A 17,928-nucleotide genomic window follows, 5' to 3' on the forward strand; every position below is an offset into this window, starting at 1 on the left:
GGGAGGCGGCTCCTGAGCACACACAGTCAGGAGCCCTTCATCATTTGGGGGTTGGACCCGATGATCTCTCAAGGTCCCTTCCAACCCCTGCAGTTCTGTGTTTCTGTGATTTCCAGCCCCAGCGTCCTCTCCCCATGCGCTCGCTGAATTGCACGGGACCCAGTTCTCTGTCCTGCAGCAGCGCACAGAGCTCAGTTCCAGCAAACCAAGGACAACCGGGGGCAGTCCGGGTTTCCCATAAGTTTCCATTGATGGTGCAATTAAAAAATAAAAACCCAGCCCTGGGCTTTTTTCATGCTTTCCAAGTTTCCTAAAAGGATCCATTGCAGAGAATGAAAAAAGCCCAGATGGAGAGGTGAGGGATGCCCCGAGCGGATGAAATCCCCCCCGTGAAGCCGGCAGTGTCTTCCAGTGCGCCCGGGAGTGCTTTGCTCCCTTCCTCCTTGCAGCAACCTCTCGCATATTTGAAGGCTGTTATTATGTCTCCCCTCAGCCTGCTCTTCTCTAGACTAAACAAATCCAATCCTTCAGCCCTTCCGCACAGGCCAAGTTTTCTCAGCTCCTGGTTGCAATCGTTGCCTTCCCCTGGCCTCTCTCCAGTGGGTCGCACTCGCAGGGCTTTGGGGTCCCTCACAAGCAGAGGGGGTGGAAAAGAAAACCCAGACAGATCAAGTGGGAGGCGAGCACCACATTTCTCTGCTTGCTTGGCTTCAGGAGGTGGGAAAGGCAGCCCCACAGGTGCTGGCCGGGTGTCACATCCCCCAGCACCACAGGCTGTTGATGCTGGGGGGCTGCGAGGAGCAGGAAAGGGGGGCAGGAGCAGGCAGAGAGCGTGGCTGGCAGCTGCCAGGAGGACGTGTAATGAGCAAACCACACGGCTTCCCCCATACACGGCTCAGATTTAGGGGTGGGGAGCAGGGAAGGGTACAGCAGGGCTCCCCTTTCCCCAGCCCCCCAAGGGAGAGAGAGAGGACGTGCCATGCCACAGCACTGCTTTGCTGCATCCCCTGGTTTCCAGACCGGGCATTTCCCATGGGCAAAGCCTCCCGCAGCATCCAGCATCGCCTGGGGCAGCCCCTGAGTGACAACACCACGCCAGGAAGGTGTAGGGCGCACCACCCCCCCGATTTCATCCCACAGCATTCCCAACCCGTTTTTGCACATCTGGGGCTCAGTCCTCAGGATGTCCTTCACCTTGCTGCCGCAGCTCTGAAGCACGGCTCTCTCCCAGTAGGCACAGATGAGTCCTTCTCCCCCTTTGTATCTCAAGCTGGGCTGGAGGAGTTGGAGGGCCTGTGTTTTATTGCAGAAGAAAGCAAAGCAGCGAGTTCCCACGCTGCCTTTCATCTTCTTCCCCCTGCTCCCGCTGTTCCCACAGCTCCACCAGAGCAGCTGGAGTAGGAGGCAAACGCAATCACGCTTCACCCCCCTCCTGTTCGGAGTGGTCCTGCGAGGGCTCCCCCAGGGACCAGACGGGCCCAGGGCGAGTGGGGCAGGACTTGGGACCGCCGGGGGTGCGTTCCCACCGAGGGTGGGCACCGCTCCCGATGCCGGTGGGTGCCCACACTCAGCCTGGCGAGGTGACAGCACACGGCAAGGCACGCTGTCACCCCGCTGTGCCTTCCTCCTCCACTCTCACGTGTGTCCTGCACTCACATCCCCATCGCTGTTTCTGGCTCGCTGACCTGCGATCGCTCCATGTGTCCCCCATTAAGTGCTCGCCCAACGTTTTCCCGTTTGGAACATCCCCAGATCTGTTAATTACCAGCTCCTGGTGACTCAACAGCGATCCTGAGCCAGCTCCTTGAAAACTCCCCCTTTATCTGATGCTCAGCTGTTTATACCTAGCAGTTGCTATTTAACATCCTCCCGCGGTGGTGTCAGGGGGGAAGGTTCATTCACACCTGGGCCAGGAGATGGGCACATTTCGGACTCTCCCTGCCATCCCTGAGGCCGATGGCATCCCCTAGTCCCCTGCCACCCCTGTGTTGCCAAGTTCTCCTCTGGCTCCTCGCTAGATACATTTTCAACGCTTCTTTCACTTCTGTCCTCAAGGCTGGGGGGTTTTGGCTGCTGGAAGGATTTTGCCGTCATTGTGAAACTTGGGTTTTCGAACCTCTGCATCACTCGAGGAGAATCCCAGCTGTTGGAGGCCAGCCCCAGACCTGCAGGCAGGGGACACAGCAGGACGGGGCACGGGGGATCCCCAGCCATCGAGGCAGGCCAGCTGGCATGTCCCTGGTGCAGATGCTGTGATATCGAGAGCACTGGGGCTCTTCCAGCCATGCACTGTGTGGGTTCAGTCATTCCCCCCTTGCTGGGTGTGGGCAGGGGCCCCTTTCCTTGGCAGTGGAGCTCTGGTCCTGGGGCTGGTGCGACACCACCCGGCCTCTGGTGGCACCAGGAGCCGATGGCAGGGAACCCCTGCCCATCTCCCACGCCGCCATCCCCATCCTGAGCTGCAAAATGGCCTTGCAGAGAGGAAACGAAGCTGGCTGCAAAGCTCGCGTTCAAAACCAGACGTTCAAAGGCTCTTCTGCCCCCGGGGCAAATCCAACCGCAATTAAAAGGGAAGGAAGGCAGGGGAGTGCTCGGTGTGGCATGGAGATGCCTCCTTTGCCATAAATCACCTCTGCGGGCGGTTGGGCAGGCGGCAGCCCTGCTACACCTGCTCTCCCCGCTCCCACAGAACTGCGCCCGCCGGCACTGGGAACGGCAGCTCCCTTCCTGCTTCCCCACATCCCCGCCAAAAAGCAGGAGATCGGGTCAGGGATGCGCTCCTTGTCTCCTGCAGCAAGAAGCTTGGGGGAGAAAGTGCAGGAGAGGCAGAGATGCTGGAGAGATCCCAGTCCCTGTCCCCAGGGCACGGTCCACATCTGTGCGGCACCGAGCTGCGGCTTTATTGAAATCCCTCCCATTGAACGGTTGGTGAAAAAGAGATTTCATCAAAAACGGGATGGAGCACAGCCTGGGAAAACCTGGCCAGGGAACTTGGTCCCCATGGTGTCCCTGAGGGGTCGTGCTGGTTTGGCCACAGGGACCATGCTGAGCCCTTTGGGTGCTGGGTGGCCCCATGTCCCAAAACCGCTTGGTCTTTGTCCTTGTCTGCAGCAGCAGGAAATCCTTCAGGAAATGTCTCTCTCCATCCTAACCGCATATTTATTTCCTTTTCTTTGCAAGAAATCTCTCTCTTTTGATAAAGCAGGGCTGGAGTGGAAGCGCTGGTCAGCGCCCAGAAGCAGAGGCCATTAATCAGCAGGAGCAGGGCGGCTGCATGCAATGCCTGCCCCAAAGGACGTTGCCTGCAACACCCTGCAAACGTCCCCTGGCCCTGCAAGAGGCAAATAATTACGGCAGGCAGTTGGGAGACCTGGAACAAGTCGGTGCAGCGTTTTACAAGGTGTTTCCCAACCAGCGGGACAGCACACGAGCCAGGAGGCGATGACTCACGGCAGCTGCGTGAGCTGCGAGGGTGGGCACGCTGCGCCTTGGTGATGCTGGGGCGCCAGGCCCCCGGAGGTGGGCGCATGGAAATGCTTGTTCCCGGCTTATTGGGATGCTGCATGGGGTTAGCAAACCTGCAGAATGTGTTTTTTTTTTTTTTTAACCCTAGAACAGCAGGGCTTGGGAAGGTTTCTTGACCCTAAAACATGCCAACAGCCATGTGTGCACGGGGGCCCCATAGATGCTGGTTTGAGTCCTGCAGAGGTTTGGGGGTATTGGGAGTGTTTAGTTAAAAAAAAAATAAAAAAAAGTGGCAGTGCATTTATTTCCCTTCTCCCCCCTGCAAATGGGAGGGCCATTTGGTTATAATTAGGTAATGAGTTAATTAGGATTAATTAGTTAATGTTTGCAAAGCACTTAGGAGATGAAAAGCACCAGTGTAGTGCGGCTTTGTGCATCCTCCTGCTCTTCTAGAGGGCTGCAGGACACTGCTCTGTGTGGGGGCATGCTCCCATTAACCCTTGGTGCCTGGAGCTTTGGGTACTGGGATGAAATCCCATCCCATGAGGATGAGAAGCCTCATCCCATGGAGAGGAAGAGGCCTCTGCCGAGCTTAGCTGGGCCAGGACTGCATCCTGGGGATTTGTTGGCTTTGTGGCGCTGGGGTCCTGGGAGAGCTGGAGGGCGTTTGCAGGAGTGGGGAAGGAAAAGAGGCAGGCGTTAGCAGCTGCTCTCTGAGCTCTGGCACCCGGTTAAAGCTGACAGAGCTGAAGGTGCCGGAGCCACCCCACCTGGGAAGGACAGACCCAACAGGATGGGTATGGACACGGCTGGGGGCTGCAGCAAGGACGAGGAAAGCCCGGAGCAAACGGGGACACTCCCAGCCCTGCATGTCCACCCTGCTGAGGCCAAAACCTGCCCTGGCGCAGTGCTAGGAAGCAGGCATGTGTGCTGGGAGCTGCCTGTCCCGGCCTGCCATCCCCGCCTTCGCCCCCCGGCAGCACTGTTTGAACCAGCGGGGAAAATTCCAGCGGCTCGGGGGCCTCCCTTCCTGCCAGCGTCCTCTGGGCACGGCGTGCAGCACAGGGCAGCAGGAGGAACCCAATGCCCACGCACCCCCCGATGGGGTTTTCCTGCTCAGCCTGCCCCCTCTCCCTCCTCAGAGGTGACTTGGTCCCCGGTGTCCCCTGCCATGGCTCCTACCAGCTCCTGGCACCTTCCAGCCCGTGGCTGCAGGGCACATGCGTGCCTGGTCCCCAGCTCCTGGCAGCATCTGCGTGACCTGAAAAAGCAAGGAATAGAGGCACGGTGACGATGTGGGCTCCCTGACCCTCCGGCTGCAGCGGCAGAGCCTGCTGGGCACTCGCACAAGGGTTAACAGGAGGTAACGAAGCCAATTTAAAAATTAACCGGGATTAATTTCCCTGTTTGCCCAAACACACACACCCCGCCGTGCGGTTTCCCTTCATCCACTCTGGCTGCGGCAGGTATGGCTCACACCCCACTCTTGCCCACAACAGGGCTCCAGGCAGGGTGTGCTTCCCTTCCCATAGCGCTAACGAAGGAGCACTAACGAGCTGCAGGGATGCACTGGGGGGACCTCAGGTGCTTCTCCACCTCCAACGAGTGACCCAACACTGAGCAGCTCCGCTCAGAGCTTGGGCACCCCTTGGCCACCTTATGCGTCCCATGGGATGTGGCTCTGCATCACCCAAATTTCCCAGTCTGACCCCAGCTGCTCCAGCCACGTGCTGGGGACACAAATTAAATGACGTGGGCTGGGACCCACGCGTCCAAGTGGCTCCACCATGGGACTGCCGTGCTCACCCCTTCCTCCACCTCCCGCTGACTCAGTTTCCCCATCAGTACCTTAAGGGGGAACCTGCTCGGGAAAGGGAAGAGTTCCAGAGACTGGCCTCCATCTGTGTTCCCCACCCCCCCCAAAAAAAAAAAAAAAAAGGAAAAAAAAGGGTAAAAAAGGGTAAAAAAGGGTATTTTGATATCAGCTGAGCAGGGTTCACTTAAACCATGGAAAAAAACAGATATTGGTTCCTAGAGGGACTTGGGGATGCGAAGGGACATTCCTAGCCCCCTGGCACAAAGGCAGGGCTGCGTGCCCGGGTAGCCTGGGTGCTTCTTCCCCGCCACGTGCCGCAGGCTGGGGCGAAGCGGGCGCGCGAGCTGGGCGCGATGCCGGCCGAGCCGCCCCTTCCCCGCTCCGACAGCGCTTTGATGATTTAATTTCAGCATTTCTTCAGTCCCCAGCGGGTCCTGGAGGGGAGACAAGACCTGAATTCCTAATGCAGAAAAACAAGCAGAAAAAACAAACCCCTGCGGTTGGCTTTTTTTTTTTTTTTCCTTTTTTTTTTTTTTTTTTTTCCAGCCTTTCGGGCCCGTCCTCCCGCACGGGCGAGGAACAAAGAGGGTGGTTATTCCCCCCGCCGGGGGGGGGTGACGCGGGGCAGGAGGGGCTGCGCTGGGGGGCTCGGGGGGACGCAGGGGGCTCGGCAGCCAAAGCAAAGCCTTGTTCGCTTTGGCTGCTGGCCAGCGGCGGGCCTGACTTTTGTGCTGCCTCTGAAATGTGCAGCTCAACCCCCAGGGCATCGCTCTCCCCCCCACCACCATCCGGCTCCTTCCTTCCTCCCCGAGCCCCCGCTCAGAGCCCCTCTGGTGTGAGGGGTTTGGGAGAGGGACCCCCTGGTACACCCCCAGAGCGTGGACGGGGGCTTTCCGCCATCCGTTCCCGATTATTTTGTGTCTCCGCATGGCTTCTGGGGTCTCCCGGCCTGTCACCGCCACAGCTCCGTTTTTGGCCAAATTGATAAGATCTGGGGGAACAAGGCAGCGTTTCCCCAACAATGCATTTTTGGGGACATCGGCCCTGCCTTGCCTTCCAGCGGCTTCACAGCTGGCCTGGTGCTGCAGGGAGCAGCCCGGGGGGCGCAGAGGGGCCCGGCCCCCCCCCCCGGCACCCCACAGCCGGGGCTGAGCACCCCACGGGGCCCTGCCCCTCGCTGGTGTCACCCCCGCTGTCCCCTCAGCCCTTGTCCCTGGGGAATGGGGACAAAACAGGGACGAGAAGGGGGGGTGGGGGGGGTGGAGGGATGGACGGACAGACGGCTGGAGGGGGCTGGCCGGGGATGGCCAGGCCGCAGCCCCGGGCACCGGAGCGGCACCGACAGCGGGGGGGAGGCACCGGGGGGGGGGGGACCCGGGCACAGCCCCGAGCCCGCAGCGAAGCCGCCTCAGCGCCGCGGCCCCTTTAAGCGCCTCCCTCTCCGACCCCCCCCCCCCCGCGGGCGGGAGGTGGTGCGGGCCGCTGGGCGGGGGACAATGGGGCGGGGGCGGCACCACTGTGGCTGCGGGGGGGGGAGGCAGGAAGTGCCGCGCGGCCCCGCCTGCTCCTCCTCCTCCTCCTCCTCCTCCTCCTCCTCCTCCTCCTCCTCCTCCTCCTCGCCCACCCCCTGCCCGTCGCGGCGGGGAGCGCTGCGAGGTGGCCGCGGGCTCGCTGGCACCGGGGGCACCGGCACCGCCTGCGGCTGGGTGAGGGGCAGCGGGCGCCGGGGGGCGGCCTCGAACCCGGGCCCTGCGGGTGGGGCGCGGAGCCGGGGCCGGGATTCGAACCCGGGGCCCTTCGGGGTCGGCCTCAACCCGGGGCCCCCCCACTGCGGCCCCCCCCCGGCCAGCCCGACCCCCGCCTCCCCCGTGCCCCCCTCCCCGGTTTCGCAGCCCACCACTGGTTCCCCCCCTGCAGCCCCACTCGCAGCCCACCCCCCAGTTTCCCCCAGCGCACCCCATTTGCAGCCCCCCTCCCCAGTTTCCCCCAGTTGCAGCCCCCACGGGTGCTCTCAGCCCCGGGTCCCCCCCCCCGGGTGGTCCTCGCCCCCCCCCTGCCCGGCCATGGCTTGCAGCCTGAAGGACGAGCTGCTGTGCTCCATCTGCCTGAGCATCTACCAGGACCCGGTGAGCTTCGGCTGCGAGCACTACTTCTGCCGGCGGTGCATCACCGAGCACTGGGTGCGCCAGGAGCCCCAGGGTGCCCGCGACTGCCCCGAGTGCCGGCGCACCTTCGCCGAGCCCACCCTGGCGCCCAGCCTCAAGCTGGCCAACATCGTGGAGCGGTACAGCGCCTTCCCTCTGGACGCCATCCTGGGGGCCCAGCGCAGCCCCTTCCCCTGCAAGGACCACGAGAAGGTCAAGCTCTTCTGCCTCACCGACCGCGCCGTCGTCTGCTTCTTCTGCGACGAGCCTGCCGTGCACGAGCAGCACCAGGTCACCAACGTGGACGATGCCTTCGAGGAACTGCAGGTGGGTGGGTGGGCGTCCGGCCCTGCCCCGGTCAGGGGTCCGGGTGCTGTCCCTCTTGTCCCCGCTGCCGACATCTGTCCGTCTGTCTGTCCCTGTGCCTCGGGGCAGTGTGTCCGTGGGGTGCTCTGTCCGCCTGCCCACGTGCACCTCAGCTGGAGCTCTCTCTGTTCGCACGTGGGTCTGGGGAGCTGCTCCCCATAAAATTCCCCGTTCTGTCCATGCGTTCAGCGTGTCTCTACCCCGGTGCTGCTGTGCAGGTGCTGGCACCCAATGGGCACAGTCCTTCCTCCGTCCCCAAACCCACAGGGCTGCCGTTTCGAGGAAGCTTTGTGCCCGTGCCTGCAGGGAGGCAGCCGGGCGCTGACCTTCACAGGCACCGACTCATCCCCTCACCGCCGTCAGCGCCCGGTGATGCCCCGGTAAACATTTGTGGGGCCACCCTGTGGTCCCGAGGGGGCTGGGGGGTTCCCAGCACCTCTGGCAGCTGGCAGGGCTGGTGAAGCTCAGCCTGGGGCTGCAGGAGCCTGGGACCTGCAAGAAGCTTTGCTTTTCCCCCAAATCCCGTGGGTTGTCTTTGTCTTTTCTTAATGCTGCTAGGTCCCCTAGCTCATAGTCCCACCATGCATGGGTGCGGGCAGCCCCCCTCCCGGCCCCCCCTCCGGTTGCAGTGGGGAACTGGGCAGACTGGTCAGACTGGGCTGCAGGCTGGGTCTGAGTGCCTGCCTGTGTTGCAGCGGGAGCTGAAGGAGCAGCTCCAGGGCCTGCAGGAGAGCGAGCGAGGCCACACCGAGGCCCTGCACCTCCTCAAGCGGCAGCTGGCAGAGACCAAGGTAGGAGTGGGGATGCACTCAGTGTCCCCAGGGGTCCTGAGGCAGGACCCTGTTACCCCTCCAGCCCTTTATTGTTGGTGGAATTGCTCTAAATCTGTTCCCCTGCCCTGTCCCTGCTGCGCACCAGGGCTTTGCAGCTGCTGGGGTGGTCGTACCCCCGGCACAGCCCCGTGTCTCCGTGCTGTCCCCCTGCTCCTTGATTCCTTTGCTGGGTGTGCACAGGAGTGAGCCTCACCAGCCCAGTTCTGGGACCTCCAGCCACCCTACAGACACACCAAGACCCAAATCTTGCTGACTGTGCCCCATTTCCCTTCCCTGGCCATGCGTAGCCCTGTGGCAGGCTGGCCCCTGCGCCCTGTCGCTTATTTCCCCATTTCATTTAGCACCTTCCTCTTTCTGCTTGCTTGGGCATTGTTTGGGGAGGGGCCTGCTGTTCACACCGGGCTCCCTTCTCCCTCAGCTTCATGTCCACTCCCCGTTACCAGCTGTGGGGCAGAGGGTGGGTTATCTGTCCTCCACCAGGTACCTGCTCAGGTGCTCAAAAACACACCTGGGGCATCCCCAGCAGTGTTTGCAGTGGGTCAGGGTTGGCCTGGACGGGCAGGGGGCTACAGACCCCACCAGGCTGGGGCTTTCCGTGGGGCTGACGCCCACGCACACCCCCCAGTCATCGGCCAAGAGCCTGCGGGCGACCATTGGGGAGGCCTTCGAGCGGCTGCACCGGCTGCTGCGGGAGCGGCAGAAGGCGATGCTGGAGGAACTGGAGGCGGACACGGCGCGGACACTGACCGACATCGAGCAGAAGATCCAGCGCTACAGCCAGCAGCTGCGCAAGGTGCAGGAGGGCAGCCAGATCCTGCAGGAGCGCCTGGCCGAGGCTGACAAGCATGCCTTCCTGGCCGGCGTCGCCTCCTTGTCCGAGAGGTGGGTGCCTGGGTGACGGGGGGGCCGGGGTGCCCAGCGTGGGACCTCGCCGACCAGCGCCTCTCCTGCAGGCTCAAGGGGAAGATCCACGAGACCAACCTCACCTACGAGGACTTTCCTACCTCCAAGTACATGGGCCCGCTGCAGTACACCATCTGGAAATCTCTCTTCCAGGACATCCACCCGGGTGAGGATGGAGTCGGGGGGGACGCAGTGAGGGTGAGGACGAGCCCACAGGGACCTTCCTGTCCCCAGTGGGAGCTGGGGGGGTGTGTGGGGGAGGACAAGTGGCTTCTGCAGAGCTGCTTTGTCTGCCAAAAGCCACCTGCATGCCCCCAAGGTGGGTGCACAGCTGGGTGGGGGTCCCAGGGGTGCTGACAGCCGCCCCTCCCTGCAGTGCCGGCGGCGCTGACGCTGGACCCCGGCACAGCCCACCAGCGCCTCATCCTCTCCGATGACTGCACCATCGTGGCTTACGGCAACCTGCACCCGCAGCCACTGCAGGACTCGCCACGGCGCTTCGACGTGGAGGTGTCGGTGCTGGGCACAGAGGCTTTCGGCGGCGGTGTGCACTACTGGGAGGTGGTGGTGTCTGAGAAGACGCAGTGGATGATCGGGCTGGCGCACGAGGCCGTCACCCGCAAGGGCAGCATCCAGATCCAGCCCAGCCGGGGCTTTTACTGCATCGTCATGCACGATGGGAACCAGTACAGCGCCTGCACCGAGCCCTGGACCCGGCTCAACGTCAAAAGCAAGCTGGAGAAGGTGGGCGTCTTCCTGGACTATGACAAGGGGCTGCTCATCTTCTATAACGCCGATGACATGTCCTGGCTCTACACCTTCCGGGAGAAGTTCCCTGGCAAGCTCTGCTCCTACTTCAGCCCCGGGCAGAGCCACGCCAACGGCAAGAACGTCCAGCCCCTGCGCATCAACACCGTCCGCATCTAGCAGGGTACGCGCCCCGCCGGGACACCTGAGGATGGGCACGAGCCTGGGGCAGTGGCCGTGGGACAGGGGACGCTGCCCTGCCCGCGGGGTGCAGCAGTGCTCACTCGGGTTGCCTGGGCAGGAGAAGGTTTGCACTGCTCTGCTGGGGCTGGATCCTGCCCGGCATCACCCACCCTCAAGCCCGAGCTGACTCTGGGCACCGGGCAGGATGCGGCCGGTGCCTCCCAGTCCTGTGCTTCCACACGCGGCTCTGCAGGTCCGTCCCTGCCCCAGCCGCTGCAATAAAAGGTGGATTTGGAGCAAAGGGGCCGGGTGGTGCAGCCCCTGTGCAGGGTGGGGGCACCCTGGGGGCGCGGGTGATGCTGTGCCGTGCGTAGTGCCCTGCGCCATCCGTGATACGTCGTGTCCTCCTGTACCACGGTGTGTCGTGGTGTGCACTGTGACATCCCAGGCTGTGCTTTGCCGTGGTGTGTTGTGCCGTGCCGTGTGTTGTGCACCGTGCCATGGCTCTGCCGTGTGTGGTGTGTCGTGCCGTGGTGTTGGGCTGTGCCGTGCCGTGCCACGCTGTGTGGCATGGCGCCGTGTGCCAGGCCAGGCCCTGCCCAGCCTCCTGGGACTAGCACCTGCAGCCCTGGGGGCCGGGCTGGAGGGGACCAGGTTGGGGGGCTGGGGGGGGGGGCACACAGTGCGTTAGGGGACAGGAGGAGTATGGGGGGGCTGTGGGGGGCTGTGCCAGGCAGAGGGCACACTGTATGGCGGGTGGGATATAGGGCTGCTTGGTATGTGTACGGGGGAGGTGTGGAGGGGGCGTGATATGTGGGGGGGGGGTGGTACATGGTGGGGGGGTGAGGTATGGGGGTGTGGGTGCGTGAGGGGTAGGGGGTGTGATGTAGAGGGACAGGATGTACAGGGGGTGTGATATGAGGGCTGTGATGTACAGGGGGTGTGATATGAGGGGTGTGGGGTACAGGGGGTGTGATATGAGGGGTGGGGGTGTGGTATATGGGGTGTGGGGGGTGATATACGAGACATAACGCATAGAGCTGTGATGTGGGGGCGTGATACATGGGGGTGTGTTGTGGGGGGGCACGCTGTACAGGTTTATGTTTCCGGGCTGTGATACAGGGGGTGTGGGGTATGGGGGCTGTGATATGAGGGGTGTGGGGTACAGGGGGTGCGATATGAGGGGTGGGGGGTGTGGTATACGGGACATAACGCATAGAGCTGTGATGTGGGGGTGTGTTATGGGGGGGCACGCTGTATAGGGCCGTTCTGTTTCGGGGCTGTGATATGGGGGCTGTGCTGCCCGGGGGCCGGGCCTGGTGGTGGCGGTGCCGTTCCCGGCCGGGCCCCCCCCGCCCCCCCCGCCCGCCCACCAGGCGGCGCTGTGGGGCCCGGCCCTCGAGTACGCATGCGCGCTGCGGGAGGGGCGCGGGCCGGGCGGGGCGGGGCGGGGCGCGGCCGCCATCTTGGCGCGGGCAGGGCCCGGCCGGCAGCGGGGCCGCGGGGGTCGGTGCGGGCCGGGGGGGGGCCGGGCCGCCCCCCGAGGCCCTGCCGCAGCCATGGAGCCGAGCGGCGGGCGGAAGGAGAGGCCGAAGCCCCGGGAGCCGGCGGCCCGCCTGGAGAAGGCGAAGCAGAAGTCGGCGCAGCAGGAGCTGAAGCAGCGGCAGCGGGCGGAGGTGGGCGGGGGGCGCCGGGGCCGGGGCCGGGTCCCGGGGGGGCTCCTCCCGGTGCCCCCTCGCCAGGGCCCGGCCTCGCCTCACCGCCCGCCGCCTGTCCCCGCAGATCTACGCGCTGAACCGGGTGATGACGGAGCTGGAGCAGCAGCAGTTCGACTCCTTCTGCAAGCAGATGCAGGCCCCCAGCGAGTGAGGGGCGGCGCCCCCGGCACCCGCCCCTCGCGTTATTTATTACTTCGCCTCGAAGAGCCACTTTCCCCTTTTTTTTCCCCTTTTTTCCCTTTCTTAATAAAAGCAGTGGTTGTTCCGCACTTGTCTGGCTCCTGGCTGTGCTGAGCGGCGCTGTGTGCTCGGTGTGGGGAGGCTCGGTGGGAACGGCGCGGGGGCAGCGGCGGCCGAGCCCCCCCCGGGAGCACGGGGCCGGCCCGGGGCTGGGGGCAGCGGCCCCGAGCCAGAGCAGCTGCAGGCGGCGGCCGCCAGCTCCAGCCGGCCAGGCCCTCGTCCCGCGGGCCCTGCACCCGCCGTGTCCCTGCCAAGCCCAGCAGCGCCTGTTTACAGCGTTGTGGGGCCGCCGGGGTCCCCCAGGCGCTGGTCCTGCAGTGCTGACCGGGACGGGGTCTTTTCTGTCCAGGTCCCGCTCGCAGCTGCTCGCGCTGCAGGAGCCTCCCCAGGGGCCCGAGCCGCAGATTTGCTCTGGTTTCCTCTGCTGCTCTCAGCGCAAGGTTTGACCTTCGCTTCCTTCCTCCACCCACACGCCCTGCGCTTTCCAGCCGCGGGCAGGCTCACACGCGGCAGTTGTTCTCCAGCTTTTATTTCCAGAGAGTTCGGCCGGCAGGTTTCAAGTTCCATTTTTCCCTTCTACATTCCTCCCTCCCTCCCTCCCACACCTCATCAAGCGAGCGCAGAAAGGAAAAAAAGAACACGGCTGAGATATTATTTCCCTGTGGTGATGAGTAAAAAATAAATACCGGAGCACTCCCTGTGTCTCAGGGCTGGGTTTTGGGGAGAACCGGGCCCGGCTTTGTTGCACTCTGGGGATTTGATCGGTGGCTTCCTCCCAGCCCGGCGCGAGGGGACAGCCGGGCCCCACTGCCCTCTCCGGGGTTGTTTCCTCACCGTGGTTGGGATCTTGGGTGTAAACGTGCCACAATTACACGCTGGCAATAAATTACTGTGTACAGTGGGAACGTGTCAGCTGTGTGAGCATCACCTTGATTCACAGCTCAGCTGCCGCCCCAGGGCTATGCACCGGGGGCAGCCTATAGGAACCATCTGGGGAGGGGTTTTGGGTCAAATCCCCCAGGAAAGGGGGGAAAGCGGCCTCCAGAGTGGAGTTGTTCTTCTGGCTGTGGCCGTGGATTCGCCCAGCACTGCAGGGACGAGGGCACGGGCAGGGCAGTTTGGAGCAGGCGGCTCTCCTGAAGCCGAGAGCTTCCCTCTGTGGGAGCTCAGCTATTTTCTTTTCTAAGCAGGCTCTGCCGCAGCTGGGAAAACACTTGAAGGGGGTGAGCGGTGCCGTTTCCCTCTCCAGGGGCTGCAGCGTTGCGCCTGCCGGGCTGGGTTTGGCTTCCGCTGCCGCCGCTTTCCCCAGGAAGAGCTAAGGAAGGTGGGGAGACGAGACACCCCGGTGCTGGCAGCCGGGAGCGGGGGAGAGGAGAGCTTTACTGCGTGTTCGCTGGAGCGTAAGGCCGGAGCAGTCCTCACCAGGGCGGCCGCCACTTCGCCCTTAGGCTTTGCAGCTCCAGATGGCAAAGGGGAAGAAGATGTAAGACACCGACCAGGCGAGGTAGTAGATGGAAGTGACCGTCGTGGGCAAGAGCAGCACAGCCAGGATGCCTGTGAGGGAAAACCATCAGCACCCAGGGCAGACCTCGACCGGCCTCATTGCCCGGCTCGCTGCCAGCCTTCCCTGTCCTTACCTCCAGCATAGATCATCTTCTTCCAGAGCTGAGACTCCAGCACCTTGTCGTGGGGGTAGAAGCCCCGGTCGACCATGAAGAGGATCATGGCGATGGCAGCGACACGCAGCAGGATGACGTTGCCACCCGTCAGCAGGAAGATGCTCACCAGCAGCGAGGAGGCGTAGGGGCAGGGCAGCCCCCGGTAGGTGAAGGGGATCTCTGTGGGGTGCGACACACTCAGCCGGGTGCCAAACGGGGCGCAGCCACCCCGTGGGGTGCCACCGCTCCCCAAAGCCCCCAGCTCACCGCTGGAGAAGAAGCAGAGGCGAGCGAAGACGGCCAGCACGTAGGCGATGGCCAGCAGCCCATCCAGCACGCCCTGCGTCTGCAGCAGCAGCGCCGTGGCCAGCCCAAAGGAGGTGAAGTCAGCGAAATCATCCATCTTGGCACCTGTGGGCAGTGAGGGGGCGGCTGCCGGGGGGGGACAGCTCCTGGCAGCCCCCCCCCTTTGCACGGCCCCGGTCCCGGGGTGCTCACTCACCCAGCGCCGAGCAGGCATTGAGCTGGCGGGCGACGGCTCCGTCGGCCAAATCGAGCAGAAAGCCCCCGAGGAGCAGCCAGCAGGAGTGCTGGTAGTGCCTGGGGAGGTAGGGGCAAGGCGGTGAGTCCTGCGGCAGCACCGATTTAACTGGATTTACCTTTTTTTTCTTTTTTTTGGCTGCTCCCCACCTGTTCAGGCTGCAGAGGATGGAGGAGAGCCCCATGATCAGGTTCGCCATGGAGAGCGCGTTGGCAGCATTTTTCCGGACAGACTCCAGAGCCTGCGCCCGGCCCACCTGCTTGCTCAGGAACAGCTTCTTGGTGTACTGGAAGATACCTGCAAGCCACCGAGACGCCGGTCAAGGGCTGAGCCCCTCGGTGACAGGTTTCTGGCTGGGATTTATTTAAGCACCCGAGGTAGCAGGTCGGTGCTCGGAGCCGAAGCCCCGAAGCCCCCTTCCAGCGTTGGGAAGGGGCCAGCGGAGGTTTTGGGGCGCTCCCCCCCAGCAGGAGCCTTCGCGGTGCGCCTTCCCCCTCCTCCTCCTCCTCCCGGCTCGGCGCGGGTCACAACCGAAGCACCGCTCCCCAAACCGTTTTTGCACAGCTTGTTTTTTTTTTTTTTGCAAGCGCTGCAGGGGGAAGCCCCTGCCTCCGTCCGCCCACAGAGGCGAAAGAAAAAAAGTGAAACGATAACAAAATAACAAAATAACAAACCAAACCAAAACCAAAACCAAGACCAAACCCAAGCTTAGAATAAAAGCCAACCCCAGTGTTAAGCTCTATTGATCTTATATACCTATAGGGCTACGCTTTAGAGAAAGTGTTAAGGGTCATGTCCTACTAGTGTGTTTTGCACCCTGCCTTTGCCGTGGTCCCAAAGCCAGGCAAGCTGGTGACATCCTTCATCTGAAAGAAAACAGCCATGTCAGAGCACAACAAGAGCCACAACCGCTCGCCCCCCCGCCGCCGCAGCCCCCGCCGTCCCGCGGGGCTGAGACCGAGCCAGCTCGTGGCGCCCAGGCACGACGAGCCCCCCGCCACCGGGCGCTGCCACCTGCAGAAAGGAAGGAAATTTCCCGTTCTCCGAGCCGGGCTGCGAGCGGGGCGAGGTGCCGCACCGCCGACCTTTGGCCACCCCACCCTGGGCCGCGCTGCCGGGGTTTCGGGCTGATCTGAGTGGGCGGGGATGGAAAAACACCCCAAAAAAAGCCGTTGAACGGTGCCCTGCAGGGGTAAATTTCACCGCCCCTCCTGCCCCATTCTTTTTTTTTTTGTGCAAGAAGCAGTGTTTTTGGGGGGACTGCAGTTGTGCATCGTGCCATCCCCCCGTGCTGGGGCTGAGCCGGTGGGTGTGGGGTCTCTCCATGCTCTGGGGAGGGGAGCAGCCTTCATGGCGGCAAAACCAGGCAAAAAGCGGCGGTTTTGGTTCTGACCGAGGTGACAGCTTGTCCGAAACAAAGCCCTCAGGTGGTGAATTCCTTTGCAGACCCCGTCCCGTCCCCGCACCGGGCAGGATCAGGCCCTGGGCAGGGTTAGTGGCACCGTCGCGCTCTGCCAGCATCACAATACCCAGGCATCACCACGGCACCCAAACTTGTCCGTTTTTGGTGTTCCCAGCCCCAAAAGCAAAGGGATGGGGTGAGAGGGACGGCGGGGCAGGGGGGAGCTGCCCCACATCCCGCCCGGCCCCGTGCTGCAGGCAGCGCTCTGCACAGCAATTTCTGTGAGGAAAAAGGGCGGATTTGGCTCTTTGGCCTGCTCCAAACGGGGAGTTCTCAGCGACGAGAAGGAGGGTTTTCCAAAGGAGGCGCAGGCTCGCCTTCTTGTTTTATTCAAGCTGCCTCTTTCTGTGATTTTCTGCCCCGATTTGAGGGGCTGAGCGAGCTGTGCCGCTGGCTGCCGGCCCGGTTTGCCGCTGCCCGCCCAGCCGAGCGCGACACCGGCCCCGCAGGAGAGCGTGGAGCAGCTCTGTGCCAGCACCTTAAAACTTTCTCTTATCCCCTTTTTTCCCCCCAAACCCACCCAGTGCCAGCGACCCCCGCCCAGCCTCACTTGGCCGACGACCACCACGAATCCCTGTTTTGTGTTAAACCACCAAAACCAGTGATTTTTTCAGGGGGAAGCCTTGTGCCAGGGGCAAGCGGTGTCGGGGCGTCGAGGCGGGACTTACCGGCCGGCGGTGACAGCATCCACATGGCCGCAGCACCGGGGGCACCCCAGGGAGGGAAACTGAGGCAGGGGCGGCAGGGCCGGCGCTGGCCCCGTGTGGCAGCACCGCGTTTTATAGGGATCGGCTTCGCCGGGAACCGGCTGAGTCACCGGGGGGGTGGGTCCGGCCAGAGGACACGGGGGTTTTCGGAGGCGGCTGGCACCGCCGGCGAGGGAGGAGCTGCCCAGGGGCCGAGCTGGCCACGTGCCAGTGCCAGGCTCAAAGTGTCCACGCCAGCCTCAAAGGAGCCGTGCCAGGCTCACAGCTCCTGTGCCAGGACCAAAGTTCCCAAGAGAGGCTTGCAGCGTGCGTGCCAGCTTTGCACCACCCCTGCCAGGCTTGCAGCACCCATGCCAGCCTTGAGGCACCCTTGTTGGCCTTCAAGCACCCTTTTTGGCCTTCAAGCAACCATGCCAGCCTGGAAGCACCTTTGTTGGCCTTGCAGCACCCATGCCAGCCTTGAAACACCCATTGCAGCCTTCAAGCACCCATGCCAGCCTTGAAGCACTCACACTTGCCTTGAAGCACCCATGCCAGGCTCAGAGCTCCTGTGCCAAGCTTGCAGCACCCATGCCAAGCTCACAGCACCCATGCCAGGCTCCAAGCACCCATGCCAGGCTCACAGCACCCTTGCCAGGTTCACAGCAACCTTGTCAGCCTCACAGCACCCATGCCAGGCTTGCACCACCCTCTCCAGGCTCAACCCCCACCAGCCCCACAGCACCAGCACCGTGGTGCAGCCCCTGCCCCGTGCCCCCTCTGCCACCCAGGCCTAGCACGTTGCCCCGTGTGGTGTCCCCCTGCCTCGGGGGGATCGGGGCACCGTGGTGCCCACCCTTCTGGTAAGGAACCACCAGCTCAGCCCGCAGCCAGCACCCATCCTGTCCCCACCGTCCCTGGCCTCCTGAGGGTGTCACCGGTTGTGCAAGGTTGTCACGAGCCGGAGCGGCCTCAGCTGCCGGAGCAAAGGGCCTGTGCGGGGACCAAAGGTCCCCCAGGCACAGCGACAAGGGCCAATAAAACCATACGGCCCCGCGGCGGGACAGGGATGGGGATTTTCCACCCGACTCGGGGTGGCCCCATCCCCGTGGGGACACGGGGGTCCCCGCCGGGACGGGACAGGACAAGCAGGGGGCCCATGCATG

General features: G+C 63.4%; 3 protein-coding genes and 1 long non-coding RNA gene across 7 annotated transcripts in view; 3 read left to right on the forward strand and 1 right to left on the reverse strand.

Moving 5' to 3' along the window:
• The window catches only part of LOC137843232 (uncharacterized), a 4,059-nt gene extending 3,781 nt beyond the window's left edge, over positions 1-278 (forward strand). Inside the window, exon 3 of the long non-coding RNA XR_011089414.1 lies at positions 1-278. This exon is cut by the window's left edge and continues 75 nt beyond it. This is a non-coding gene — a long non-coding RNA (uncharacterized lncRNA).
• Positions 279-6,934: 6,656 nt separating this feature from the next.
• On the forward strand, positions 6,935-10,758 carry TRIM62 (tripartite motif containing 62). The gene is made up of 5 exons (XM_068658232.1): positions 6,935-7,752; positions 8,487-8,582; positions 9,250-9,506; positions 9,578-9,693; positions 9,904-10,758. Exons 1-5 carry the CDS (start codon positions 7,345-7,347, stop codon positions 10,452-10,454), a joined length of 1,428 nt encoding a protein of 475 aa, XP_068514333.1. The 5' UTR covers positions 6,935-7,344; the 3' UTR covers positions 10,455-10,758.
• Positions 10,759-11,896: 1,138 nt separating this feature from the next.
• SVBP (small vasohibin binding protein) lies at positions 11,897-12,444 on the forward strand. Its single transcript, XM_068658237.1, has 2 exons — positions 11,897-12,133; positions 12,240-12,444. The coding sequence occupies exons 1-2, from the start codon at positions 12,017-12,019 to the stop codon at positions 12,324-12,326; spliced, it is 204 nt and encodes a 67-aa protein (XP_068514338.1). The 5' UTR covers positions 11,897-12,016; the 3' UTR covers positions 12,327-12,444.
• Positions 12,445-13,053: 609 nt separating this feature from the next.
• On the reverse strand, positions 13,054-16,902 carry TMEM269 (transmembrane protein 269). 4 transcript variants are annotated; one of them, XM_068658235.1, is made up of 7 exons: positions 16,745-16,819; positions 15,416-15,480; positions 14,764-14,911; positions 14,576-14,673; positions 14,341-14,484; positions 14,053-14,253; positions 13,054-13,969 (listed from the first exon to the last, which is right to left on the reverse strand). In XM_068658235.1, the coding sequence occupies exons 2-7, from the start codon at positions 15,471-15,473 to the stop codon at positions 13,860-13,862; spliced, it is 759 nt and encodes a 252-aa protein (XP_068514336.1). In that variant the 5' UTR covers positions 15,474-15,480; positions 16,745-16,819; the 3' UTR covers positions 13,054-13,859. The 4 variants fall into 4 exon arrangements, with proteins under 4 accessions (XP_068514336.1, XP_068514335.1, XP_068514334.1 ...); XM_068658234.1 differs by having other exon boundaries at positions 15,436-15,480; positions 16,745-16,813; XM_068658233.1 differs by lacking the exon at positions 16,745-16,819 and adding an exon at positions 15,629-16,718 and having other exon boundaries at positions 15,436-15,480.
• Positions 16,903-17,928: the final 1,026 nt, after the last annotated feature.

Source organism: Anas acuta, chromosome 22 (genome assembly GCF_963932015.1).
Source record: "Anas acuta chromosome 22, bAnaAcu1.1, whole genome shotgun sequence".
Taxonomy (NCBI): Eukaryota; Metazoa; Chordata; class Aves; order Anseriformes; family Anatidae; genus Anas; species Anas acuta.